This window comes from Apteryx rowi, unplaced genomic scaffold (genome assembly GCF_003343035.1).
Source record: "Apteryx rowi isolate R43461 unplaced genomic scaffold, aptRow1 scaffold_161, whole genome shotgun sequence".
NCBI lineage: Eukaryota > Metazoa > Chordata > Aves > Apterygiformes > Apterygidae > Apteryx > Apteryx rowi.
In genome coordinates this window covers 761,024-788,749 of record NW_020447875.1, presented here as the reverse complement: position 1 = coordinate 788,749, position 27,726 = coordinate 761,024, and the positions used below count along the sequence as shown (strand labels likewise).

Here is a 27,726-nt window from a genome sequence, read left to right as displayed (position 1 = left end):
AAGTACCTTATCACTATTGCTGTTTGGACAACTTAAAACTAATACTTTGGAGAGTACTCCTGGAGAGAATACTTCTTTATTTTTCTTTTTTGCCAGATGCAAATTAACGTTCTCATTTTCTTCATGATTCAGTGTTAAACAAAAACAGCTGAGATGAAGAACTTTTGGTAGCGTTGGTGTTAGATAACAGGAAAAATATTTAAATTAAAGAAGCCAGGTTGAATAAAATCTGTTGTGAATTTTGTGCAGCTATATAAATTCCTCCTGAAAATTTAGGAAAGCCAAACTTCACCAGAAAAAGGTTAAGCCAGGTTTTTTCAGCGTCAGAATACAGTTTTTGAAGAAGAAAATGTGTTCAAAATCATGACTAAAACAACAATTGCTGAGTAAATGTCAGTAGTTGAGATTAAAGAACATATGGTATCCCTTCAGTGAGTCCGCTGTGCTAGTCATATTCAGTTATTTCCGTTAAAGCAGCGTGATGTTAATAATACCATATTAATGTTAAATTATATTACTCTTAGTGGTCTAGAAGAGCTTTAGCGTATGTTATGCTAGTTGGCAGAGTGAAAAAGAGTATTTTCAGATACTTATCACAAACTAGCACTTTAATCTCAAATTCAAAGGAAAATATTAGATTTTAATGCAACACATACTTATTTTTTGTGGCAGATATTTTAAAGTAAATCTAATTTTGTGTAATTTTGAAGCTAATTTACATTTTGCAGTTTGCTTGTGATAAGGTCAGTTCAACGTGAACTGTCTAATAGTTGTCTGGTTCATTTCTCCTTCTTCTTTAGAATGCATTAGATTAAAAAAAATACATCTTTAAATTTTGTTGTTAAGAAGATGACAAGTTTTCTCAAGGCTTTTTAGCCTGGAGAAGGAAAGGCTTGGGGTGATCTTTCAATATTTATAAATACCTGAAGGCAGGATGTAAAGTAGATGGGGCCAGACTCTTTTCGGTGGTGCCTGGTGACAAGACGAAAGGCAAGGGGTACAAACCAAAACACAGGAAATTGCGTTTGAACGTAAGAAAACCCTTCTTCACTGTGAGGGTGGTTGAACACTGGCACAGGCTGCCCAGAGAGATTGTGGAGTCTCCATGCTTGGGAGATACTCAAAACCTGACTGGACGTGGTCCTGGGCAACCTGTTGCAGCTGAGCCTGCTGGAGCAGGGGATTGAACTAGGCAATCTCCACAGGTCCCTGCCAACCCCAGCTATTCTGTGATTCTAGGACAAGTTTGGTCACCTGTAGTCTTAAATTCTAAAAACCCTTAGTTCAGTGTTTTAACTGGTCATTGTATCCATATTTTCAATAATGTTTTCAGTTTTTAATGTTAAAAGTTCATGTTGGTTCATAAGATAGGTCAGTTCTCTGTCTTTCTGGCCCAAGCATTGTGGGAACCAGTGATTCAATTTATATAGTATATTTTGCTTTTTCCTTTCAGATGCAATTTGTTATTGTCTTGCACAGGTTGAATAGATGAAAAAGGTCAACAGAAAAGATGCAAAAATGACAAAAACTTTACCTAAATACACACTGAAAAGAAACAAATCAATGGTTAAACTTTTGTTCTAGGGAAATCCTGAGCTGCTTATTCATGTTTTTTTATACTTACTTGGTTTATAGAGTTCTTTTCTAGCAGATCATTGCCTTCATATAAAGGTTTTAGTTTTAATAATTTTCTGGGGTCTTGTTTTTAAGGAATTCAGATTTAATTGACAAAGTCCTAGAGAGCTAGTTCCTTTGATGTCCAGTGCAGGTCAAAGAGTGGTTTATTTTTGACATTGATATTGTTTGTGGGTTTTTCTTCTGCTACCTAGAAAGTAGGGTAATAAATCTTGTGATGCTTTACTTTGGATTGGAATGGATTTTGCCTACATAGAAAAACAATTGCTAAGATATTTTGAGGAATTTCATTTTGATTTTAAAAGTGTTTGTGCAAGGTTAAACGAGGACAATTTAATGTGGTTGCAAAAGAAATTATTTTAAGCCAATAAAATATAATATCCCAGATGTATTGTGATTCTGTGCGTACTTCCTATGGTTGATTGATCAATACTTAAATTAGCTGAATTGAAGGGAAGATGTGTGCTAAAGAAGATGTCATGGTGCCTGACTTTCATCTGGTTTCTGTCATGCTGAAATGAGAATATGACAAAGCTTATTTCTTATTAGATCTGAGTTTGATTTTATCATAAAATAGTAAGCATCTTATATTTTTTGTGCAACTTTAACTTCCTATCATATCTTTTTATGACTATTTAAAGGGATGAACATACAAATCCTAACAGGAATAACAGACTGACTAGCAAGTTAGCAACTTAACAAAATGGTTATGATAGCTTGGTTGTTTTATTAAAAAAAAGAAAAAGAGGGAATCTTAAAAAGGTAATACTTTTTAGCTTTGAATATTTTAGCATAAGTTTGTTTATAAAACAAAAGATTGATGTTCAGAATGTTTCAGAAGTACACTGACTTGCAGTGTGTAGGTATTGTCTTATGCTTTTTGGATGTGAGTTCTTTGTTAACCTTGTGTAGAGGTAGGATTTTGTGGTCTATATGGCTTAAGAGTTAAAAAAGAAAACCAACGAACCAGCCAAACAAGCAAAAAAACCCCACCAAAGCTGATCTGTAACACCAGGTTTCCCAGTGGCTGAATTGCATCATTTCTAGAAGTTTACCCTTGTAGGTACACAAGATTTCAGATATTATTAGTGCTCTTTATTCCTCTTGCCCAAGCTTTAAAGTTTACTTTAAAATGACTGCTGAGAGAGTTTCCCTTTCAGAACTTGTGACCTCTTTTATCAAATCATGTAGGCAGGTGTTTTTTGTGTGTTTTTGTTTGTTTGCTTTGTTTGTTTTTGTTTTTTTTCCCCTCAACTCAGCTTCCCTGTTTTATGGTCAAGGTCCTGCTTGTCCACCATTTCTTGGTATTCAGTCTTGAAAAGCTGCTTTTTTCTGATCAGCAGTGTTTAATGATCCTCATTGTAATGCACAGACGACAGGAGATATTTTAGTATCTAGTATAATATTTCTTAGTTCCATATATCATGGTAAAACACAGCATCTAGTAAGCCATGTGCTTGCAAATTAGAATTTGAAGCCTAACATTTTCACAGAGATCCCCCAGTACATGACAAAATTCATAAGCTATGAATGTGTATATATGTGTATATCTATATATTTATACGTAAGATTCCTCTAGTAGATGGTGGATACATACATTTAATGGAGACCCACACTTGTAATCCCATCTTCAGTAATGTAACAGCAGTTTTTACATCAGGGTACCAGAAGCTTGAACAGTTTGCTTGGGATACTTACTGTGTCAGATAACAAGACTTTCCCATCTGTTTCCAAAAGGAGACTACTTTTAGCTTTATCTTGCCTTTTCACTTTTTTCTTTTTATGTCTGGAGAAAACATTTTGGCTGACATGACAGCAAGGCATAGAGAAATAAAATTTTTGAAGAATGATGTTAAGATGCAGGGGTAAAACAGCTAGAGTGAAGTGTCAGAAGTAAATGACATTTACCCAAGAGTTCTAAATGAACTTAAGTATGAAATTGCTGAACTGTTAACTCTAATATATGACCTATTCCACCCTCTCCTCTTAAGCGATTGGGAAGATCTAGGTATGATCTCTTCGGCTTTAAAAAAGAGCAGATTACAGCCTAAGAAAGAGGAGAATTCATTTACTAGAATAATCATGAGATCTGGATAGTGAAAACTGTAGTCACTCAAATTATTTCCCTTCTGTCAGCAGTCTCATCAGTTTGTCAGCCAGTCATTTCTTATTTGATCATGAATTGTGAATTTCCTTCTGTGATAGGTTTCCTCCTTGCAGCAATTCAAGTAAATATGACTTCTTGGTCAGTGCATCTTTTCTATGTAATCTCCAGTTTGCCAACCTTATTGCTTAAGAGATATCCTCTAACTGTTAGTTAGGTACCCCCTTAGCCCCTGAACTTCTTCCTTGACAAGTTTTCACTGGCTTCCATACATATCTATCTATATTTGTTATCTGTTAAACATCAGGACAATGATATACTGTCTAACTATAGAATCCAAACTGAAGAAGGTTTAGTATTCATTTTCTTATTTTTCCATTCCACCAAACAGACATCTGCATTACTTAACCAATTTATGCACATGTAATTTTCCTGCAAGATCTTTTACATATTTACAACCACTTCTTCTTGTCAGATGAAGATAAAGCTCCATATTCTATGTTTAAAATTGCCTCGGTACAAGAGTTATGGAAGGTGGCAAGCGTGATGCCATGTTTTAAGAAGATTTTCTAGGAAAAATTGGAGCTCTACAAACCAGCAAGCCTGATGTTCATAATAGGTGCGTTGTCAGAAAGCAGAGTAAAGRATAGACTTAGGCTATTAGTTGGCAAAGAGTTAACATTGTTTTCTTAGAGAGGCTCGTGGCTCACAAATCTCTGAGAGTTCTTTGAAGGAGTCATTGAGTAGGAGGAAAGCAGTATTAGCATGGATKAATCTGCTTGGATTTCTGAAAGGATTTTAGCAATGTCTCTCTCTCATCAAAGACTCATAAAGAGTGGGAAGGTTCTGTCTTGGATTACTACCTGATTAAAAGGTAAAAATTGAAGAGCAGAATAAATGGTTAGGGTTTTTTAGTGTTACCAATAGTGTCCTAGTGAGATCTCTGCTGTAACCTGTGTTTTTCAACATATTCATAAGTTATTTAAGAATGAGGTGAAAAAGTCTGACTAATGATTTTCAGTGGGGTAAAAATGAAGCCTGAATGTGAAGAGCTGCAGAAGGATCTCATGATATTGCATGACTGGATGAATACATGGCAGATAAAATTCAGTGCTCCCGAGTGTAAAATAATTCATGAGGGAAAACAGTCCTAACTTTATGTACGTAATAAGGGGTTCTGAATTTGCATGGCAACAGTGTGACATAGGGAGAGGTCTTGCAGTTATCACAAATCTAAAAATGTCAACTCCCCCCTCCGCCCAAGTTGTCAGTTTATTGCTTGGTTTGGATCAAAAAAGTCAGTCTGATTTGGGGAATTAATAGAACAGGCATAGATAATAAAAAACTATAATTGTGTCAGGGCAGAAATATGTGCTGCATCCACACATTGAACAGTGTATTCTGATGAACCCTCTCAGAAAGAACATAGCAGAACTAGTGTGGGTGCAATAAGAATGACTTGGCGGGTACTTTTCTGTGTAACTCGGGAGCATTTGGATGTCAAAAGAATTGATCGGGAGTTAGTACGCCCAGAGGTGGGATATTGGAAAGTTAAGTTGGGGAGAGGGATAATGAGGAATGAATAGTATTTTCTGTTCTGTTCTTGCACCTTCCCTAGATTTCTGCTGTTGGGGATAAGACACTGGTGTGGCTGGATGTTTGGTCTGACACGGGTGAAGGAGAGCTTGCTTTTTTCCCAGGTCTGTTTGTTCCCTTGGGCTGAGTGGTGGGAGCAGAGTGGCTGGAGGAGGAGCAGAGAATTCCCCTTCTTTCTGGAAGTGGGGGGTGCCTGGTGGGGGGGGGGGGCAATGCTCTGGGGGGGGGGGGGAGGGAGGGAGCGGTGGTGGATGGGCCGCCTGCAGCTGAGGAGAGTCCAAGAGGCTGCAGGCAGGAGCAGGAAGCGGAGAGCTGGGCCAGGCGGGCCGTGGAAGGAGCCTTCCTTGGCACCGGTAGCCCTCGATGGAGCACACTGCTGTCCCAAGCTGCCCAGCCAGGAGGCAGTAGGCCATCGGGGGAGAGTTGTGGAGAAACCCTCGAACTGAAATTGAAACATCTTTTCAAGCCACTTTGAGTTTTCTTCATTTAAATGGTTAATATTTTTTTTGCTTAGGGTTAGCTTATTATCCTCATTTATAGTTTAGCTTTGTTGGTTTAAAAAATTTTCAGTCGTCTTTGGGGAGCTCAGTCGAAGAAGATAATGAGAAGGTCTAAGCAGATCYACCACAAAGCGCTGGCTGTCTAAGAGTACCACGGCACCCAGTGTATTAGTTTTTATGTTTGTGGAGAACACTTTTGCAAAGAATTTCAGGAAAATATTTGTGGTGTGAAAAATTGAACTCTAAATTATGTTTATTGGGACTAAAGCTGGTGGCAGTGTAACTTTGAAAATTTTACATAAGGTTTCACTACAATAACTTTGGCACATCAAGAAGAGTTTATTTTAGGAAACCAGAGTAATTAGCTTGTTGTATAAAGGGCCAGAGTATTTGAGCAGCGTTAAGTGCCAGTATGACAGAGTAGCTTGCTCGCGGTTTATAAAGCAGTGGCAGCATTGTGATCCCGCTGCGACGTCAGCAACTGTGCTACTGTGAGACCGCCGACATCCGGCATGCTTTACCTTAGCCCAGCGCTTGGGTCAGTTTGTGCGTTTGCATCATGGCGGTTCTGCCTGCATGTGTTTGGCTTGCCATGTTTTGGCCGGGAACCCCGTTTACCTCCATACAGATGTGAGTGCCGGAAGCTTTCTTGCTTGCTATTAGCAGTGGCTGAATGTATGTTTTCCCCCTTTAATTAGCTTGAACCTTCTAGCACGCTCGGCATCTGCTCATTGTCATGCAAGTAGTGTACTGCTGGAAGCGGTGCTCGCATTGGATCTGCCTTCGTCCTGACATTGTTTCCATGCACCTTCCAGCCAACTCTAATGAATCATCTTTGTTTTCTCTGACTGATTTTTCAACCTTCTGGCTTATGTGGCCGAAGTTAAAGGATTTTTGTATTTCGTACTCCTGACTTTTTGGAGTTATTTATATGGTACCGTGTGCTCTGCTGGCTTGACAGAGCTTGTTTTTCTTCTCCCAACTTCCATTTTAAGGGCTTGTTTTGATGCATTTTCCATCTGGTGCACAGTGGAGGCTTTGTCTTGATTTCTTTGATACTTCACTGAATTGTGATGTGGTCCAGCTTTAGGGGAGCTTTAATCAGAAACATAAATTACAGCAGACGATAGAGAAATGTAGAAGGGACTAAAAGTGTTTTGAAGACCAGCTCAAGGTGCAGTAGCAAACAAGAGAAGTTTGTGTAATATGTTTCCTGCTTTTGAGAAGGCATTTTGGGGAGAGAATCAATGAATTGAAATGAAAAATTAAGAAAATTTTTGTGAAGCTTAGCTTGTGTCAGATTTGAATGATGAGGATGTTGCAAAGAATCAGACATCCACAGCTGTGGGTTTGTTTTGTTTGGTTTTGTTTGGTTTTTTAAATACTAAAAATCTTGAGATTGAAACAAGCTAACTATAAAGAAGTAGTATTTTTATACAACAGAATTTATTTTCTTTCTTGTTAAATGAACATATAAAATACCACAAAAAAGAGCTAAAAGGCATTTTACTTGACTTTGGACATTAAAACATACAGGAAATGCCAGTCTTAAGGTAGGGGATGCACCTCTGATCTTGTTGCCGGGTTTGTACATGCTATGATACAATTCTGCATATTCTGCAAAACCACTTTCCGAAGTTAGCACGTGTGATGGTCACAATAAGGGTGAAAGTATACCTTTGTATACAATAATGTGGTATTTTCTAATTTACCTCTGCAAATGAAGTCTTTAAATGCAGATTTTCATGTATATAATGATCTGTAGTGAGTCAGGAATCTCTTTTCAAAGTTACTTTTTGGCAGAAATACAGTCTGCAGGAAAAAATTAAACTTACAGAAAACATAAATTCTGATCAAAAAATCCATTGTTGATTTACCATATTAAAATTAAACTAAAACTCCAAGCTCCTCTGTCAGCTGGCTTTCTTAGCCAGACTATACCTCCTTGAAGGGCTGTGGTCTCACTATGAGTGGGTGGTATGCATCCTGGCAATTGAGTAGTGACTCCAGTGCACTGTGAAAAACGTACTGTGTGCCGAAAGTTGAGCTAGAAGGAAAGAATCCAGTGAGAATCCCACGAGACAGATCTCACGTGGCGCTGCAGTGTCCTAGACAGGCAGTGTTCAAAATCAAATTATTATAGTCAACTCAGCACACCAAAATACTTTAATTGGATCATAATGATATTTTTTGCTTTCAGTGTAACTGGGTTATGTTTTGTATTCTAAAATAATATGTTTTTTAAAAATGCACTACAAGATAATTCACTTTGTGGTTGTGCACAGTAATGAATGAGCTAGCTGTAGAAATGCCATGTTACAGCCATTTAGTTGGTGAGAACTTTTTACATAAAGTGTGATAGTAGCACAGGATATGATGCTTTGAAAGTTAGCTTCTCTTCCAGATGATTGGCTATATGGACATTTGCACAGCATAAATGCATATACCCATCCTTTAATGAAAACCTTTCTTAGCTTTACATTCATCCTATTCTGCACAACAGGCATGATATAAATATCCAGGCATGGGTATAACATGATGACTCCTTACTTCGTTAAGTTCTTTGCATAGTGATATTAGCTTTCCATTTTTTTCCTGGAGCCTTGGTATTTACTTTATTTAACTGCCTGTATGAACAGACTTACTGTGCATGGTRTTAGTTAGCTGCTCTAGTTTGAAAGTGAATTGAGCTAACTGAGTATAATCTTGAACATAAAGGCTGTTCATGTGGGGAATTAATTCTTAGGTGCAAGCTGACAGAGTACTAGCTACAATCTTTTTGCCTCCTAATAGCCTCGCATTGACAATGCCTCTGTTGCAATGCCTACTTTAAGGCTAAATTTCCAAAAGATTTTGACTCATAAAAATATCACTGAAATTGTTAACGCTTTGCTTGATGAACAGCTGGGGAGGAAAGCCATTGATTCAGCAGTAACATTCCTTGCCCACATAAATATTTGTGGCATAGGTACTAAATTCTGAGCTTCTACGCCTTGTGCTGTATTAATTCATTTGGTATTTTTCTTTCCAGCATATGCTTGGTTTCCATTTTATTTCAGTTTGCACATTGTAAACTTTGCAAACTTGTAAGCATTTGAATTTTTAAAATGTTTCAAGGAAGAACAGTAATCTTGGCTAGCATAGGAAACATTGTATGCTGTTTTGTCTAATGTGGGCTTTCACCTTCCTTCTCAAATTCCATTACCTGAAATTGGATTTTTTCACATGTAGAGTGTTTTGTTGAGTCCTATGCACCCATGCTTTTCAGGGGTGAAGAGGTGATGTCAGACTTAAAGCTCATAAAGGAGACTGTCACAACCGAATTGTGACACAGGGAAGAAAAATGCTGTTTGTGCAGTAGACGTGCAAGTGATAGTATCTTAGAGACATCCTCTCAAAAGAGTTGGTTAACACTGAACTTGAAGATATTAATTCGTGTACATTGATCATTTGATAAATTCTAATGTGTCAGTGATAGAAACTCCTTTAAGCTGAGTGGATTTTTAGAAACTGAATCAAATAACAAATTCTGAGGAATATTTCTGTTCTGTGACTGCACAAGAATGCAGTTGAACATTTGCAAATCACTTTTTAAGTTTGTGTAAAAATGCACTAATTGTTATGAAAAATATTAAATATGTTACAAAACAGACATTTTAAGTATCAGCGATTGTCTGTATTTGGCCAGGAAAGAGGCAGCCAGGGCATTATACTGTGTCTTTTTCAGCTTGTTGGCTGATGATTTCACGATAATTATTATTTTTAGCTTAGTCTTTGTTCTAAGGATTCTACCAGAATACAAATTGCTTGGAAAATTGAATCAGAGATTTTTTTTTATTATTATTTATTTATTTTTTAGAGGAATTTTAGGTAAAACTGAGCTGGTGATATTTATAGTTACTGGCATGACTTCAGACAGTATTCTTCCTGAGCGTAAAATAAGATACTTAAGTTGATCTGACAGTGAACTTGCACTAAAAACGTAAGAGAATACAGTACATGATTACAGCAAGTGACAGCTCTTGAGCCTGGTGGCATAAAATGAATAATTTTCTTATAAAAATGTCATTGTTTAGAAAACTCAATGAAAATGAATAACATCATTTCCCATAACAAATGCTTTTACTCTTTTTATAAGGTTAAAAGTTGAGTGTTTCTTCACAGCCAGAGATACTATTATCACTGCTGTCATCATTTGGACTTGGTTATAGGGTTGAGCAACCAGGGCAATTGCCTGACACTTCAGGCAATCAGGAGGGCTTCCACCAAGCCTGATTAAGTCATAGTGTAAATCACCAAAACATATAGGAGTAAGGGGCTTGTTCCATAACTCTCACTAAGCCCCTATGAGTGTCATAGCTACCATATGTGATAGTATTAATGAACTGTCAAGTTCAGATAACTATGGAGGGTCATGTAAGACCTTTAACTTTAGATTTACGCTCTCCATAACTGCACAGAAAGCAATGTTCTGTTTTTCCCCACTGTTTTGACATCTTCTAATGCTGTTGTTGAATTTGAGCGATGGATATGATTTTAGTGTATTTCATCTTTTTGTTGCCCTTTTAAACAAATATAATTGAAACAATGTGCAAAGCTTTTGGTTGAACTTTCAAAATCACATTCAGCTCAGTATGCAATTGTATGTTGTTTTCAGCATATTAGATTAAAAACATGAGTACGAATGGTGTCATTTAGAAACGCTGTTGATTTGATTTAGCATAATAGTTTTCAGTCATTCAGCATGCATTATTCTTATCCTGGATGGTGCTAGGACAAATGTTCAAATGCTATCTGAAATTTTTGCAGTTAAACCTGTTTTTACACACAAATGTTGCAAATGTAGTGGTAACCAAGATATATGTAACCTAAAGCAAAGGGTAACTGAATCTTTGGTTTTGTTTACAGACATGAAAAGAATCACACATGTAGATGACAGGAATGTCTCTTTGCTCAGGACCAAGTATAGTTATTAGATAAGAGGGAGGAACAGGCACTCATCTTACTAAAACTTGATTGACAGAATAGCTTTTGTGGCAAGTATTTTTAAATGTAGGTTCATGCTTACCTTTAAAAGATCCAGTAAATTCAAAACATCTTGTTTGTCTCCTACTCCAACTGATACTGAACTGTATCTGGCACACTGCTGCCAGTGGTTGTAATTCAGTACAACTATTGATTTCTTATATTTGGTCTTCATCATGATTTTCATTTGGCATTCAATGGATACACAGAAGTCTCAGAAAAGAGAAAACAAATAATAATAAAAAAGCCTTATTCTATTTAAAAGAGGGGGGAAAAAAGTAATGTTTACAAAAGACCAAACCCATTTGACAGAATTTCTGCTGGGCTCAGCAGAAAGGGACAAATTTCAAAAAATTTCTCACAGTGAAATTTGTTATTCAATGTAATTTGGAATATGCCATGGAAAAAATTAAGTGCCACAGATGCTCACTATCCTGCCAGAGAAGAGGTATATGCCTAAACCAGAATGCTGTTATACAGAAATCCTATTTTTAAATGTTTATAAATATGGATATATATATATATATATATATACACACTTACACTTTTTCAAAATTAAACATACTTTTAAATATCAGCTCATTGGGATTTGAATTCTGGCATTATTAGAATTGTTCCTCTGTGGTTCCTTTCTTTATAGCAGCTTGAGTAAATTCAGAGCTCTTAAGCAATTTTATTTATGACCCTTACTGTTTAACTGGGTGCACTTGCTGTTAGTTAAGGTACTTGTATAGACTTTCCTTCCCATTAATTTTCCAGTTAGTTGCTGACRTATCTGATCTTGTTTGTTTAATTAGCCATAAACTAGTTGTAAGCTCAGAAATATATTCGTAGAGCCCAAACAATGAATTGACATTATTTCTTTAATTCACAGTCCAGAAGGCACTCACAACATCTATGCTACTTTCCCATTTTATATTCCCATACTTTTCTTTAAGCCTTTTTAAATATCAGACTTCTCTCTATAGGTAGCAAAACCATTTAAGCTAGTAAGCCAAAGTTTAGCCTTGTACCCCAGGAAAGTAAAATATGTGCAGATTTCTTTTACAGATTGAAGTTGATCACTTTCTATAAGGTTTCCAAAATAATTTCCCATGAAAAATATATGAATTTACTGTCAGCTGTTGGCTTATGGTGAATCTTCCCTTTATTGCCTCTAAGTGATTCATTCCTTCACATGGGTGTGACAGCCCTGATCTGAGCTGTCAGTGATGAGTCAGAGGGACAGCTCCATGTCCTCCATGAGTCTTCTTGGAGCCTCCAACAAGACAAGGCAAACTTGGTTATATATAGACTCATTCTTTAAAAGAATAGAGCAAAACTTTTGCAGCCTTCTTTATAGATATTTAAGGTTGTGTGCCTGTTTTATCAGTAAGTCACTAGTAAGTCAGTAAAGAACTTCCTTAGAATAATGCTATAAACCATTACTAGTGTATGTATTCAAACTTGCATGACCAAGCAGAATATTAATATAGCTTTAGCTAAAGTGGTTCAAGTTTATATGTAGAAAAGATTCTACCCTATCTAACAGACAAGATATCAAAAGAAATACAAAACTGTTATTTGCGGAAAAGTACTATTTCARAACACTTTACAAATCTTGGGGGGGAAATGGGAGAACTCAAGAAAGGCAGGAGTTTTGAATCCTAGAGTTATAGTAAGTGAATAAATATCACAATAATCGATAATTTGCCATGCTTTCTCCATGACCTGCAAGTTGGTTATTGCAGACAACTGCTTGGTCCCTCTACTCAGATGAAATTCTGAAGTCCCAATTTGTCATTTTAGCACAGTCTCATTTTCGACCAGTATCTGGCCCCAGGGCTGCATCTCCCTCTCTCTAACCTCTGTCCTTTTTGTCAGTTTAGACTTTAAAGTGTGCTGTGACTGAGTTTATTAGGCTATAACAGCAGTTTCAAAGGCATTGTTACTTAAGCAGTGATTTTATAGAAAAGAAATAACGGGTAGCTTTTCCTCTTAACTGAAAAAATGAGTGCACTGCTGAAAAAAGAAGCAAAAGGATAGTTCGAAAAATAAAAGTTAAAACCTAAGCTAATGGATTGTGGCAGAGAAAATTGAGAAATGTGATCCAGGATGCTGATGCTAAGCAGTTGCCAATACCTGATATTCAGAGACAGACAGCAGTCCTTGGCTACCTGGACACCATTCAGTCATGTGATTCAGTAGCATGGTGATAGTGTTTCCACTTAGCTGTTCATATTGGATCTTGAAGCAAGAGGACTCCTAATGTAGCAAAGTGTCCTGAACATATGATCTCTGACATAGCAGAACTACCATGCAGAGAGGTAAGAAAGAGACTTCTAAGAAGAGGTTGGAGGTTTGGGTTTTTTTCCTGCACCAAGGTGCTGTTCTCAGGAGAAGGGAGTTCATCAGCTGTTTCTAAATTTATCTGAGTTGACAGGTCTTGGGAGAAGACAGAAGCCTGAAATACTCCCAAGACCACTCCACGTAGCCACATTGCCCTTTTAGGCTTTTAAGCTAAGACTGCTGTCTGCAAATGTTTTCTGCCCTTGTGTCAGATAATGTAGGAGCCGTTCTTTGAAAAACACCAGATTACTTGTTTGTCTGACTTTGCTGACAGGGCAGATGTTATGTATAGAGTTGGCTGGGCCATATGGCTAACAAGGATGCCCTTAAATGTGCATAAAAGCACAAGCACAGCTGAGATTTTCTTTCTGAGAGTAGTAATTTTATCACACCAGACTTGATCCTAAAGTCTGTGTAAGTATTAACAGGTAGTGTAGCAAGAGCAGATCTGTGGCTCAGTTGATGTCAAGGACTGTATGCATTTCAAGGGGCTTTACTTTGGACTAGCTGTAGCCTGGTCCCATGGAGTGAACGTCCATTAATGGTCTGAGGATGGTAACTGCTGGCTTCGCTGGATCTGAAAGAACTTTAGTTCATGCTCTGAGGTCGCTCTGCAGTGTGAAATGAAGTCCCATTAGTGGGAGCAGTTGGGAGACTGACTTCAAACTGATCCAAACTAAAACACTAATGTAGGAACACTCTTGAGGTACTCCATGGGTCAGGCATCRTGATGATTCAGGAAATTTGGCCTCAACTTCATCTTGGGAGTTATTTCTGCAGAACAGAATAAACACGACTTTTTGTAGAGGCTGTTTATGTTCCTTTCAAACAGAGCAAAATGCATTTAATGTACCTTCTGTAAAAGTTGCAAGAATCATTAACATTGATAGTAAGGCATGCTAGTTTCTTAAAATAGCAAAATAGTGATGTGGAGATTTTTATAACTGTTATTTAAAATTCATTAGATCTAAGGTACTGAACAGAAGAAGTACAATTCTAGGTCCAGAAGCTGTATATGGGAAGTATGGATCACTTCTCATCACTCTGAGTTTTTTCTGACTCTTGCTTCTTCTAAGAAATATTTTCTATAGCATAATAGGAAAATCATATTTTAATTTCCGATAAGGGCTTTTTGCCTTGTGGCCAGTCTTTTTGATTTATTTTTGCTATTGATGTATCCACTATTACGGTGTGGAAAAGGCTTTTACTAACTTCCATTTAAGTTTCCACCTGAATTTAGGCCACCGAGCATTAGAACCCTAGGCACAAGCCCCTTTTAATCTAGTAGTCATTGTTTGCTATGAATCTTTTTGTGCATTAGAAGTATTTTCCTTCAGCTGTATAATTTGATCATATGTCATTTTGATAGCATGCAGGGATGGTCTTTGAAGCTTCAGCTGCATGAAGGAGTCCTAAATCTTTTCCTCATAGGCATGGTGGTAGTAGTAGTAAGCAGAATAATGTGACTGTCCTTTCTGGCTTATAAGGTGATGAGGCCTCGCAGAAAAAAACCCTGGAGATTATTTCTGCTGCTGTCTCTGAGGTTCAAAAAATGTAGTATTCAAGATACTGTAGTAACTTTTAGTTGTGTATCCAAATTTTGTACTTGTAAGACATACTTCAGGTACACACATTGAGAAATTTGACTCTTAATTTCCCTCTGCTTCCGTTTCTCCGTCTGTAAATTAGAGAGAAGTGCACATTAATTTTGAGAAGAATCTTTAAATAATCTAATAAATTGTACTGTCAGAGAAGATGAATTATTCAGAATAGACTTTACATTGACAGTGTTTGGGAAAATAATGTAGAATTTATTTGACAGAAATTAAAAATCTGGTACTTGATCACTGCTCACATGAAAGATAGTTTATATTGGTGTTACAGTAGCTGTTACATAAATGTATAATTGAGGGCAGGATAAGATGCTTTTACCTTGTGGCTTATTGTAAGAATTTCTTAATTATGCTGATTTCTTATAGGAGGTACTGAAACAGCTACAAGGAAGTATTGAAGATGAAGCAATGGCGTCTTCTGGACAAATTGATTTACTGGAACGACTTAAAGGTAAATTTAGAATTATGTTTTAAATAGGTTCATTTGTTTCTTAGTTATAGTTGCTCTGGAATAAAATTTTCCAGCTCAGCTGCATTTTTTTTTTCCATTGTTAACTTTGACAGTTAGGCACAGTCTTAGTGCCTGTTACTCTTTTACTAAGTATTTTAAGACACATTTTCTAAAAAGAATGTGTTCCTGTGTTGCTTTTGTACTTTTGCTGCTGTTACTGTAGAGCTTCATATGAAGCATTTACATACATATAATTTTACAATTACATACAATTGCATGTAATATAACTTGCACTTTATTCGCTTCTTTGGAAAAAAAGGATTTAATTGTTTAAATTAGTGGTATGTTAGTTCCATCAATCTTCTAAACTCGTTTACATGCCCGCCTTCTCCCTGTCACATTACTGGAACTGTATCTGTCCTGCTGAAAATTGGTGCCCCCTTCCCTGAAACATGGTGGAATGTGCACCCAGGCCATTATATGGGATGTGCAGAGCAAACCCAGGTCAGTGACTCCCTGCCATACATCCATTCTCTCTGTCACAGCACCAGAAATATTGTACAGGATGTCCACATTTAGGTCCCTATGGTGGACACTTCTCATTGTTTATATGATGGTGCAGCATCTGCAAGATCCCTGAGAAAGAGGCTGTTAGGAAGTGGGCCACAAGAACAACTCAGCTGGCATTTATGCTACACTCTGCCTGTTTCTGAGCTCTCTGGGAAAGAGGCGAGCAGACTGGTTTGGAGATACTGTTCTGGCTGGCAGGACTGTAGTTTGGGCATCATCTCATTTAGAGGATTAGTACGCTCTGACTGTACCATCAAGTTTGTTTTTGTTCATATTATGCTCTTCTGTGGATCCCAAAGCACAATGTTTTAACTGTTTCCATTAAAAAAATCATAGATTTGTTCATGAAGTATGACATGAAGATAGGAATGATCTTTAAGATTTGTGCTGCTGAATGTCAGCCCTGAAAACATTTGTTCTTTATTATCCAGAACTGAACTTGGAAAGTAGTAACTTCCCTGGAGTGAAGTTAAGGCCAAAGGTGCCCATGCGTTCCTATGGGAGCCGGGAAGGGTCTGTGTCAAGCCGTTCAGGAGAGTGCAGTCCTGTTCCCATGGGATCATTTCCAAGAAGAGGTTTTATGAATGGAAGCAGAGAAAGCACTGGTTATTTAGAAGAGCTAGAAAAAGAGAGGTAAACTTCTTCGTTTATTCTTTCAGTGTGCATTGACTTCTTTTAATTTTAATGTGCAAATTTACTGAAACATTTAAGATCTTACACTTAATATTAGTTATGATGCATATGATTTTGRTAAGTGGTATACTCCGAATTATCCTAAGAGTTAAGGAAACTAGAAATCTACGTTAGATTTAAATACACAGACACACACAGAAACAAATACACATCCTCAAGCACACCAATGTAGTTTTTACTGCTTCTTCATACATATATTTCATTGTTGCTGGTCGTTTGCTGAAGTTAATTTTATTTTCATCAGCAGAGTGTTAGCATCTTAAATATTTTTATAGTGAGAGAAATGAAGCATCCCAAACACCTCTTTATCTCCTCACCACTATTAATAAGTGCTGAAAGTGTAGCAATGTGAAGGTGCAATCTCTTTGTCTTGTTTAAATGCTAATAGCTACGACAGGTTGTTAATGACTTACTTGATGTTAGTAGTCATGTACCTAGTGATTCCTTTCTCTTAACAAAAATAACTGCCAAACAAAGGTATTTATTCTGTCTTCAAGACGCCATCGCTATATGATGTCAAGCCTGTTGGCAAAATAATGAAGTTGTTTTTGCTTGTGCAATAGTGGTATCCATTTAATGTGAAGAACATACTTCCAGGGCATATTACAGAGATGTACCACATATCAAAGGAAATGCACTTGTGAAAGAAATGCAAAGGAAGAGACAGGCAGCTGTTTCTGTTGAAGGCTTCTTGATATCCTAAAATGAATTTGACTAAAATCCCAGATGGTTTCAGAGGCCTCTTTAAGACAGGGCTTTCTAAAGATTTGGTCTTTGAAAGCTACTTAATGGACGGGATGTCAGGCTGGGGTGCTGCAAAACCATGTAAATTGCAACACGATATTTTTGTGCAAATGGTCTTCCTTCCTAGTGCCTCTAGTTTGGTAAGATTGATGAAACAGAGCTTTCTGTGTACGATATTTTATATGGACAGCACCTTGGTTCTTACTCAGAGTAAGAATCTTTGTTCATCTTGTTCATATTTTTTCCAATGTTGTATTCTACTGCATGTGATACTGAAATCTTTGAGTGTATTTGGGGCTTTCAGTTGTGCTTCAAATGAATTCCAGGCCACTCAGAACAAGAAGTGTTCATGCGTAGCAACCAGCGTTCTTCAGGGTGTTCAATACACCTGTTTTATGATCTGTTGTGGATTCTCAGGTGATAGTTCTTTGGAAATTTTCCTCAATGATAAAGACAGCTTAAGCAGTGAACTGATCCTTGTTTATTATAACCCTGGAATAAAGGAAGGAGGGATATTTTAATTTCAGATGAGTTCACTGATCTGGTTATGAAACGCCACGCAAGCAGTGTTACTATCACAATTGAGGGAGTAGAGATTTATGCTGCTGAGAAAATGATCTGCAGAAGCACGACCAGATAATGTCTAGCTTCATTATTAGTGAAATGATGGATAATCAAAAATGCCTGTTTATTACGCTCTTTGAGGGGACATGTAAGAATGTTAGAGTATCAACACGGAGCCTGGATAGCCCAAAAATCAGAAGTTGGGGGTGGGAGATATAGGACAGTACATCTGAAATCACTACAATTTCTGAAAGGAAAGTAACTGCTTATTTTCCTGTGTTCTGTGTTTGAGTTTGTTTGGCATATTTATTAAGTTTCTGTATTTCTAAACATATATTTAACAAGTATTTGCTAGACGAATTTGTTGTTTGTATTTAAACAGATTTTTAAAGAACTCATGGAATTTAACAGGCCTCAGAAAGTTAAAGCAATGTGGAAAGAAAACTAACATTTTTTGGAAACCCAAAATAAGGGAACATTTCCACCCAATAATCAAATACACTGGCACAGTATATGCTGCTTGTGAGCAACAGTTTTGGGGGAGGAGCAAATCATTTATTAACCAGGCTGCAAATTTGGGAAATTCAATAAATGTTTTTCATTAATTAAAAAAAGGGGGGGGACTAGAAAAAAGTGCTAAAATTTGCTTTGTACTGAACATTTAGCTTGTCCAAAAATGATATTCTAAGGGAAAGAAATTAATAAATTAGTTCAGTTACCAGAATGAAGGTAAAATTGTCTACATATTTTTCATTTGCTCAGCTCCCCTCTAGTTTCAAAGCTCCCCTGAAAAGGGGGGGGGGGAGGGGTGTGTTTCTGTCATCAGTTTAAGACACATTACCTGTTAAATGCCCTCTGCATTCTCCTTGGCTAGTTCCAGGTGTATTTGATAAGACACTATCTCAAAAACAAAACTTTTCAAAGTGCCTTGCAGGTTACTTTTTGTGTCAGTTTGCCTTTTGCAATTTAGTGAGTTTAGTAATTTCATTTTGTCAGTTCTATAATTTACCACGTAGGCTGATGATCTTGAAGAAGTGCTTAAAATCATGAATTTTCTATGAAAATTGTTTTCCTGCTTTATTTCCTGTTTTATTCCACTCTTTTTTAATGTTGATTTTGAGCATTTTCTTTGTCTCATGACTTCTCTCTCCCAACTCTTGTCTCCTGGTGGCTGAGTGGGCTACTTACCGCAGTCTTTCCAGTGTCCGTCAGCAGTGTTTGCTTGTATCAGATGTTGGAAAGTTTGTGTCCAGCCTAAGGCGGAGGATGTTACAGTGTTTCTGCAATTGMACAAAAAATGCCGACTTACTGAAGTGGGTAGCTAAAAAACAGCTAGAAACAGCTAATGTGTCCTCAAAATTTGTTGTCTCACTCAATAATTGTTTTTTCTGCAGAAAATTTTGTTTCATTTTCCATGTTTTATGCATCACTTCGTTGGAAGGCATTTGTACCTGTTTTACCTTTGGTGTTGAGCAAAAGCTACTATTTGAAATACTGGTTCTTTTCAGAGAGTAATCCTCAGGAATTTGTACCATTTTAAGGTTTTGTCATTTTATGGCTTACTAATAGAAGTCAAAGAATTAATTATAATTGAAATTACATGATGTAAGTAGAGTAGCATATATTCTGTTTCCCTTCTCCCTTTTAACTGGGAATAAGATTGACATATTTATACAAAAAAAAAATCGGAAACAAGAAACTGCTTTTGTCTGATCCTGCATTCATTCAGCTTCACTTATTGTTGGGAGCTTCAAAAAAAACACATTAGAGAAGCCTTTTGAAACGCACATCCTTTAGAAAAGCAGTTCAAACTGGAAACTTTTTTTTATTGATAAAAAGCACTATAAAGTTCAAAGAGTTTGCTTGATTTGCCTTGCTGCATTCTCACTGAACTTGACAGTGGATGACAGAGAACAGAATATTCTCTGATACTGTGAAAGTACAGATATAAACAATCTTGGGGTGTAAAAAGATGGAATAACTGCACTGGGTTTTTCCATCAGATTTTTTCTTTGATCAGTAACAGCTCTTCCACCTTAAACTCACTCCTGGCCTCAAAAAGTTCCAGGTGGCTGCAAAGGAGCTTTACTTGTGGATGGTGTAATACCTGCTACAAATGTCAGTGCAAGGAGCAGCCTATCAGATGCATCTGCAGAGTCTCGCTCTGCTTATTTTCAAGGAAATGGAAGTAGAACCTGCTACGATTGTACCAGGCTCCTTCAGGCTGGGGGCCGAGAGACCTAAAGTCACTGTTAAACCTTCTCCTGGAGCAGTAATACCAACCTGCGAAGCCCAAATAAAGCTTTGCTTAGAAGCAAAAATGGCACTGTTAAGGTGTCCCCCCAGGTCATGCATTAGGGTGTTTATGGTGCAGGGATGGTTCTTAAGTTCTTTTCTTGCTTCTTGCATCCTTTCTGCCTGTCAAAACAGATTGAATGGCACAAAGTCTCACTCCCAAACCGAATACCCTGCATTTTACAAGAGAAACTTAATCACTTATTCACTTACCTGCTTTCTAAAAAGGACTTCTGTTGGTTAGCTGAAAACAATCCCTCCTCTTTTTACTACCAGTTCTTTGACATCCAGAGACAAAATTAGTCAGTCCTTTGACATCTGCAAGTCCTTATGTAGTTTTGATCAGCAGCAGATGAGAATAATCTGATTCATACCATTAGAAAAGCATTTACAAATAAAAAGGCTTTTCATAAGGATTGAATTAATTATACCTCTGTAACTTTCACTTCACAAACTGGACACACTCAGCGCAGTGACACCCATGGGGAGAAGGGGATGCCCTGCCGAATGGCTGCGTGCACAGAGGCCAGCAGACGGGGCGAGTATTAGACCATGGGCAGGTGGGAGGTGAAAAGAGTAACCCTTTCCCACAGGCTTTCCCTAAGCAGAATCTATTAGCATTTTGTTCAGTCCACCTAAAGTGTCCCAACAACAGGGCTACAGTCCTTGCCCGGGGGAATTCCTGCCCAGACCCATTCTTGTCACTGAGGAATTACAGTTGTCCTGTCATCCTGCTACAGTTACCTGCAACAGTAGCGTAATTGTCATTTGTTGCTTTCTTTCACTAATTTTAATTGTAAGACCATTTAGTAGAGAAGTTGGCCCAATAAATGGCTTAATGTTTGGTCTTGACATTCTTTATCTTAAACAGTCCTGTTTCAACCTAACTTTGGAATCAAATCAGGAAAGTTATGTTAATCTGGTCGTCTTTAAAAACGTTCAGCACTCTTAGATGGGTGTAGTTTTTCAGTGTCTTGTGCCTGAAGTGAGGGAGAACAGCCCAACAACTGAGTGGTTAGTATAACGGTATGGTTTTCCTTAATCTCTTTCAAAGGGAATGTAACTGTCATTAAGATTATGATTCCTTTCTTTCATAGTTTTACATTAGATTAGGCAATACCAGTTATTTCTTTATACATCTAAACTGTTACAAGAATACTATTTTTTTTAATATCTGAGATGTATGGAATCTTTTCAGTATTATTCTCAGTTCTGCCCATGTGTAAATGAAAAAAAATTAGGGCTATTAGTTTAGCATTTACTAACATAAACTAGATCCTGTAAATGTTTCATTTTCCACTTTGAGCACTATTCAGGTCACCTGCTTTGAGTATGGAATAATAAACTTAAGTCATCAAAGCTTCTTTATTTGAAACATTTTTAAAGAGAAACCTAAGTCAAGCAGATACTTTAAAACATGTATTTTTAAAACCTTTGTTTTACATGAAGTTCACTCATTTGGAAGTTTGATTATCTTCTTACCAAATCATGATTGAAATACATTAACAAAGTAGTCGGGGGGATTTTTGTTTTTGTTGTATGCTTTGTTTTTCTTCCTTAACAAAATGTTTATGGTAATTATCCATAATGTGTGTGTGTTTGTTAGAAAGATTCATGTGTCTCTTGTCAGAAAGATCACAACCTCAGTTTAAAGGGAAAAGGATGCAGAAGTTAAGGGATAGGAAATAATACTGGGCAAACTTGTACACAGCTTTCTGTATCATGGCTGAATATTTGAGTTCAGTCTTAAGCATTATCAGTCCAATTTTGTTTATGAATACTATGCTCATTTAATTTTTTTTAATGAAGTWCCCCATCTTTATATCATCTGTAATCTAATATGGTTTTAGCATTTCCTCTAATGCTAATGAACAATATTAAAGTGTCAGAAGGGAGAAGAGTGCTTGCATAAAGCACTTGTAAGAAACTAAAAAACTTTTTTGTAAAAGTGGCTTGTCTATATACCTGTACTAGCACGATTTTGGCCATAACATTTTAAAATGTATTTTAAAAAGAGAAGTGTAATAATAAATAGTATGTAACTATTTTGATAGATTTTACAACTATATGCATGTAGTTTATAAAGGATTGATAAAAAAGTATGTAAAACTGTTTTAATAGATATGTTCTCATAGTTTGCATATAAGTGTATTCAGCTCCTTATGTTGATGTTCCAATACCTTTAGCACATACTACCCAGGTTTGCAATATGCTTATGTTACGTATTTAAAATGTGTTAAGCAGCTGTAAATGTATCCTGACTATAACATTCAATGCAAGCTACTCTTCTAAAATATTTTTAATAATCATGCAAATAACTTGTTTGCTTTATGCATTGTTTTGGCATGGATGACAGAGTTTACTGAGAAGGCACTACAGAGACAGCAAAGATAACTGAATTTAGTAATGGTATTCTGAGATGTATTTACCACAATATCCAAGCCTTTTCTTAAATAGCAGTTGTAGTTTGCTGCATTGTACAAAGCATACTGTCATAAAAAAGCAGGGTGCAAGTTAGCACAGGACTAATAACCTGTACTTAGCTTTCACAAAATGCCTCTCAGCTGGAGATTTCCAAATGGTTTTATAATGAAGGATAGCTATTATCTCTTTTACAGATGTGGACCTGATATACGAGAAGTTACACTGACTTGCTTAGCACAGTGTAGTGTATAGTTTGTTTCGCTAGGGCCAGGGGACAGAACCCCTGCTCAAACTTCTTGTTCAGTGCCCCCTTCAACAAACCTCTTTTCTTATATGACCTTTGGTATTGGTATCAATGCTTATTGCTGCACTTACATTGGTAATGAAGACTTACTAGTGAGACATTTCCTGCTTCTGTTTTTAATAGATCTCTGTTGCTTGCGGAGCTTGAGAAGGAAGAGAAAGAAAAGGACTGGTATTATGCTCAGCTTCAGAACCTTACTAAAAGGATTGATAGTCTCCCCCTTACTGAAAACGTAAGCAACTTCAGCATGCTTATTTATGTATCTGGTGCTATGATCTCTGTTTAGATGCCGTGCTTATTTTACAAATTTGGGGAAGTTCTCTAATATCATTTTGGTTTAAGGCATTTTTTTGTTTACTGTGTAAAGTTACTCACTCGAAGTAATGCATTTTTTCTTTGCAGTTCCCTGATTTTCAGGTATTATTTTACATCACATCAGTATGAATGTCAGTGCTAGACAGGAGCACTTGAAAAGTCGTTATGACAAATGAATTACATGTCAGTAGGTTTCTTCTTTGACTGTGTCCCCCTCCCCCCCCCCAAGGCTTTTTTCTATCAGCTCCATTATTTGACTTTTAGTTTTGAGAGCAATATTAGCCTAAGAGACAATTTACACAGGAGCTCTTAATTCAGAACAGTGAGTAAAATGGTGCTATAGCCTATGCAGATTCTAACGATCCTCCAAGCTTTTACCTTGGTGTCTCCAAACTAGTTATAGTCATCAACATTATCTGGGATAATGAAGATCTCTGATATCCCAGATAACACAGGCTTTTCTGCTGTCAGACCTCAGCAAGTTGCATGCATTTGCAGTGCATTCCTTGGTACGTACAGTTCTGTGAAGGCTTGGTTGCCCAGCCTTATAGAGGCATATCTGGACAGGAACCGATTAGCTGTATTTATGCAGTACTGCCAGAGCTAATCAGCCTCCTGGAAATGGAAATACAATGTGGAAACACTTCAATGATTGGGGTAAAACAGCTGGAATTCAGCAAATCTAACACTAAGTCACAGCCAAGTTGATCAGAAAACCAGGGGAAGGCGGGGGAGACTGAAATGGACCTTGAGGAAATGCAATCTATTCTCAAAGACAGTCAGCTGCATCTGTGTCACTCTTAAATGTACTGTAGCTTTTAAGATGAAGTCTCCCCAGCTTCATAGGTAATCAGTTAACTTAGCTCTTATTATTAGAATGTTTTACTTAATATATATGCTAAATCTTTTTTGTGGCAATTTATGTCCATTACTTCTTATTCCATCCACAATGGACCAACAGATTATCCCTTTCTTTTTAGTAGCATTTTACATATTTATAGACTATATWTCTCTTGCTGGCTCTCTGACTTGACCTTGGTGAAGTCTTCTGGAAGCAGTTGCTGTTGGAAACTTGTTTATTTGCAAACAGTAATTGTCCAAAAACAGTGAAGTGTTGACTTCTAGGAATAATGAAAAGATATAACAGCCATAATTGAGTTTTCTAAGAAAAACTAAATTCATATCATATTCATCTGTTAAGAACAGAGAGGAAAGTAATCGCGTATTGAAAGATGATATTAACTAATGCTCTTTTTGAGCAAACGTGTTTACTGGACCTGGTACTATTTTCCATGTGTTTGAATAAATTACCTGTGTATGTATGAGTAGTAAACTTTCAGCTTAAAAAATTATCTCGTTCAGCCTAGAGAAGAGAAGGCCTAGAAGGGATCTGATGACAGTCTTCCAATACTGAAAAGATAGCTGTAGAGAAGATGGAGGTACTCTCTTCACATGGTGACAGGACAAGAGGGCACCAGTTGTTTCAGGGGGAATTCTGTCCAAATATATGAAAAAAATCTTCACTGTGAGGACAATTTGAACATTGGAATAGATTGCATAGAGAAGTGGTGGAATCTGCCATGCTAGAAATATTCAAAATTTAGCCTGAAAAGGCCCTAACCCGATCTAAAGCCCAGCTTTCAACAGAGGGTGGGACCAGGAGATATCCAGGAGTTGCTGCCAGCCTAGACTTTTCTCTGCTTCTGTGATCTTTTAAAATAAAGCTTGAGAGAGTTGCATTTAAATCAACTTTCTTGCTAATTTTTAGTTTTCTCCATTAATTGCAAAGACCTATTTTTTAAAAATCTGCGTTAATATTATAAACCAGCCTTGCAGGTGCTTTGAAAAGTATATTGATTGGAGTACCTACCTTTTTTTGTAGGTTATGAATTGAATAGCTATGCTTTTTTTAAAAAAAAACAAGACAGTTAAAAAATAGGATTGATAGCAGTAGTATGAACACCATCACTAGGTGCAGTAGTTTGACACCTATGAATGTTTTATCCAATACTGATTTAGATGGAAAACRTAACAATTTTTGTTGGTGTGCTGACATACATTAGCAACCAAATGTTCCATGCTTGTAATGATACAGTGTCAATGTTTATATGTTGTATTTAGTCATTTGACAAGACTTGCAGGTAGCCTTTGACTTGAACAGTATTGTGTTCTTATTTTTAAGAATGTAGTCGTATTTTAAAGGTCTGTTTGTTCATTTATGAAGTTTCGTGTGGAAAAGTAATTGTTCTGCTTCCGTTCAGAGAAATACATAGTTTGCATCAACTTCATTTGTTAAAATGCTTTCTCTGCACTTCAATTGCAGTTCTCCTTGCAAACAGATATGACCAGAAGGCAGTTAGAGTATGAGGCAAGGCAAATCAGAGCTGCAATGGAAGAACAACTAGGTACTTGTCAGGACATGGAGAAGCGGGCACAGGTATAGTTTTTCTTTCATTATTGAAAGGAATGGAAAAAGTTTTCCAGTGGTGTCATTAAATTATTCATGTATCTTTAAACTGTGTGCAAACGCAGTGATACCTTAGAGCATGTAGTTAGCCTTTTAAATACAAAAAAAACTGGAATCAAAACGTAGAAAAACACTACTCAAAAAGTACCTTCTCTGCCTGTTTAAAAGAAGACTTTGTGAGTAGTTGGGAGAGGTAAAAAATTTGATCATTAGACTGTAATTTATTACAATTTTAGCTTCAAACAAATGTGTATTTGCATCTGCTTTATTTTGTTTGTGTAATGTTGTTTTTTTAACTTTGTGCTTTTAAGTTTACAGTAAAATTCAGCTAGTATTAAGTTTCCTTAGCCAGAAAGCATGTGTTAAGGAATAATCTTTGAAAATAAGGTGTACTAGGAAAATGTCATTCACATCCATACTTGTAAACTGTTTGCTCTAACCAAGGGTGGTTTTGCATTTGTGATCAGTATATGTATAGTTCTGTACACAAGTCATGTCACACACATTTGGAAGTATAACTCAGCATGTAATTGTGTGGAACTCAGTAAATGAAATTATCAGTTGCTGGCTGGTTATGAAAGCTATTCCCCCACAGCAGCAGACTGACAATTTGAATTATTTATTACCAGCTATTTCCATGGATGTTAAGTAACCAGATAGGTAAAATAACCTGCTTTTTCCTAGAGTGTTTACAAAAATAAGTCATTTGAATACAAATAGTCTCTTTAGGTTTTATTTTCTTCACTAAATTTACCTCAGCGCAAAATTTTGCTACATATGTAATATTTCTAATTAATTCTGTTCGTAATTAAAACTTAAAGCAGCTTTAAAGCAGAATAATTTAGTGGGTATTTTTGAGAAAATTCTGAAAAATGGTTAGTCCATGGATATATTTTTTTAGCAAAATATATATACTCTAACTGTAGAGCTCACTCTATCAGGTATGTACATAAAGGTTGTGTAAGGGTCTATCTGTATGGAAGCACTCGCACCCAAGTTCACTCTTGCCTGTTTTAAGCTGCTGAGTAGTACCTGGCCCTGATCAGGACGCCATATGACTGTGTTAGTGAGGTTTGTCAGCTGCCCTGCACTGCTGCGGCTGTGTGACTTGTGTGCAGCCCGTTCCAAGTGAAGGCAGAGCAGAGCTGGGACTGTGTGTGTATGCCGGGTTTGCCCTGTTGTAAAAGAAAGTACTACTTAAGCAACACTAGAGCTTCTGAGCAAGTCCTTCACCAAGCTTCAAGTAGAAGGCGAAGTAAGCTAAATGGAAGTGGTAGGCTACTGGCCAAATTTTAAGTGCATTCAAGCAGGAGAATAAATGCGATCTCTCTAAGAAACAGTTTGATTGTAGTTATATCACTATGAAAGTCTCCCTAAAGTAGCTACTTCCCTACATTCTTTTTTAATTTTGGGGTGGGGGAGGAGGAACCCATAGGCATACATTAATTCAGAAAACCATAATCTTCCATCCTGTTGGCAGTTATCACAACTGTTTTATTCCCAATACATATGTATAACACCTATATGTGATCCTAATAGACACTGTAATTTCCATAAGATTATAAAATTGGAAGAGGAAATCACTATATCCTCATATGCTCATCTCTTGAATTTGGCTGGTAATTCCCCCAGGTTTCATTATACCAAGGATAGGTGCCAAAACTGTGTAGAACTTAATTGATGTGTAAATACATAAGAGCAAATTCTAGGTTACTCCACTGTGGTGTTCAAATGTATAAACTGAACCAATCGTATCTGGCAAGTGTGGTGAACTTGCTTGTTTTTCAGCTTTTCTTTTGCTCTGTATTTTCATTTTTCCATGATCGTTTGTGATATGGAACACAATGTAAAATGTAATTTGAAGGAAGACACCAATTTGGCTATATAAAGGCTGGCATTGCAGACAGCTCTGTATTATAGATATATAATATCTATAATATTTATTCTGTAAGAGTGGATAACCTGCTGTTGCCCAATAAATTCATGCAATAGCCAGTCTGTTCTTTTTCCTGCTTGTATAGCATTTGGTACAAAATATCCTCCTGGTTGGCTGAACTCCTTAGGTCCCCTGCAATACAAATAATGAATATGCAGAAAG

At 36.9% G+C, this 27,726-nt stretch overlaps 1 protein-coding gene across 3 annotated transcripts in view; it reads left to right on the top strand.

The window, feature by feature from the left end:
• The window catches only part of APC (APC, WNT signaling pathway regulator), a 95,920-nt gene that overhangs the window by 38,167 nt on the left and 30,027 nt on the right, over positions 1-27,726 (top strand). For all 3 annotated transcript variants that reach the window (XM_026059875.1, XM_026059873.1, XM_026059874.1), the window contains exons 3-6: positions 15,168-15,252; positions 16,254-16,455; positions 22,970-23,078; positions 25,485-25,598. In XM_026059875.1, the coding sequence (XP_025915660.1) occupies positions 15,168-15,252; positions 16,254-16,455; positions 22,970-23,078; positions 25,485-25,598 (510 nt within the window). The remainder of the gene's footprint in view (positions 1-15,167; positions 15,253-16,253; positions 16,456-22,969; positions 23,079-25,484; positions 25,599-27,726) is intronic.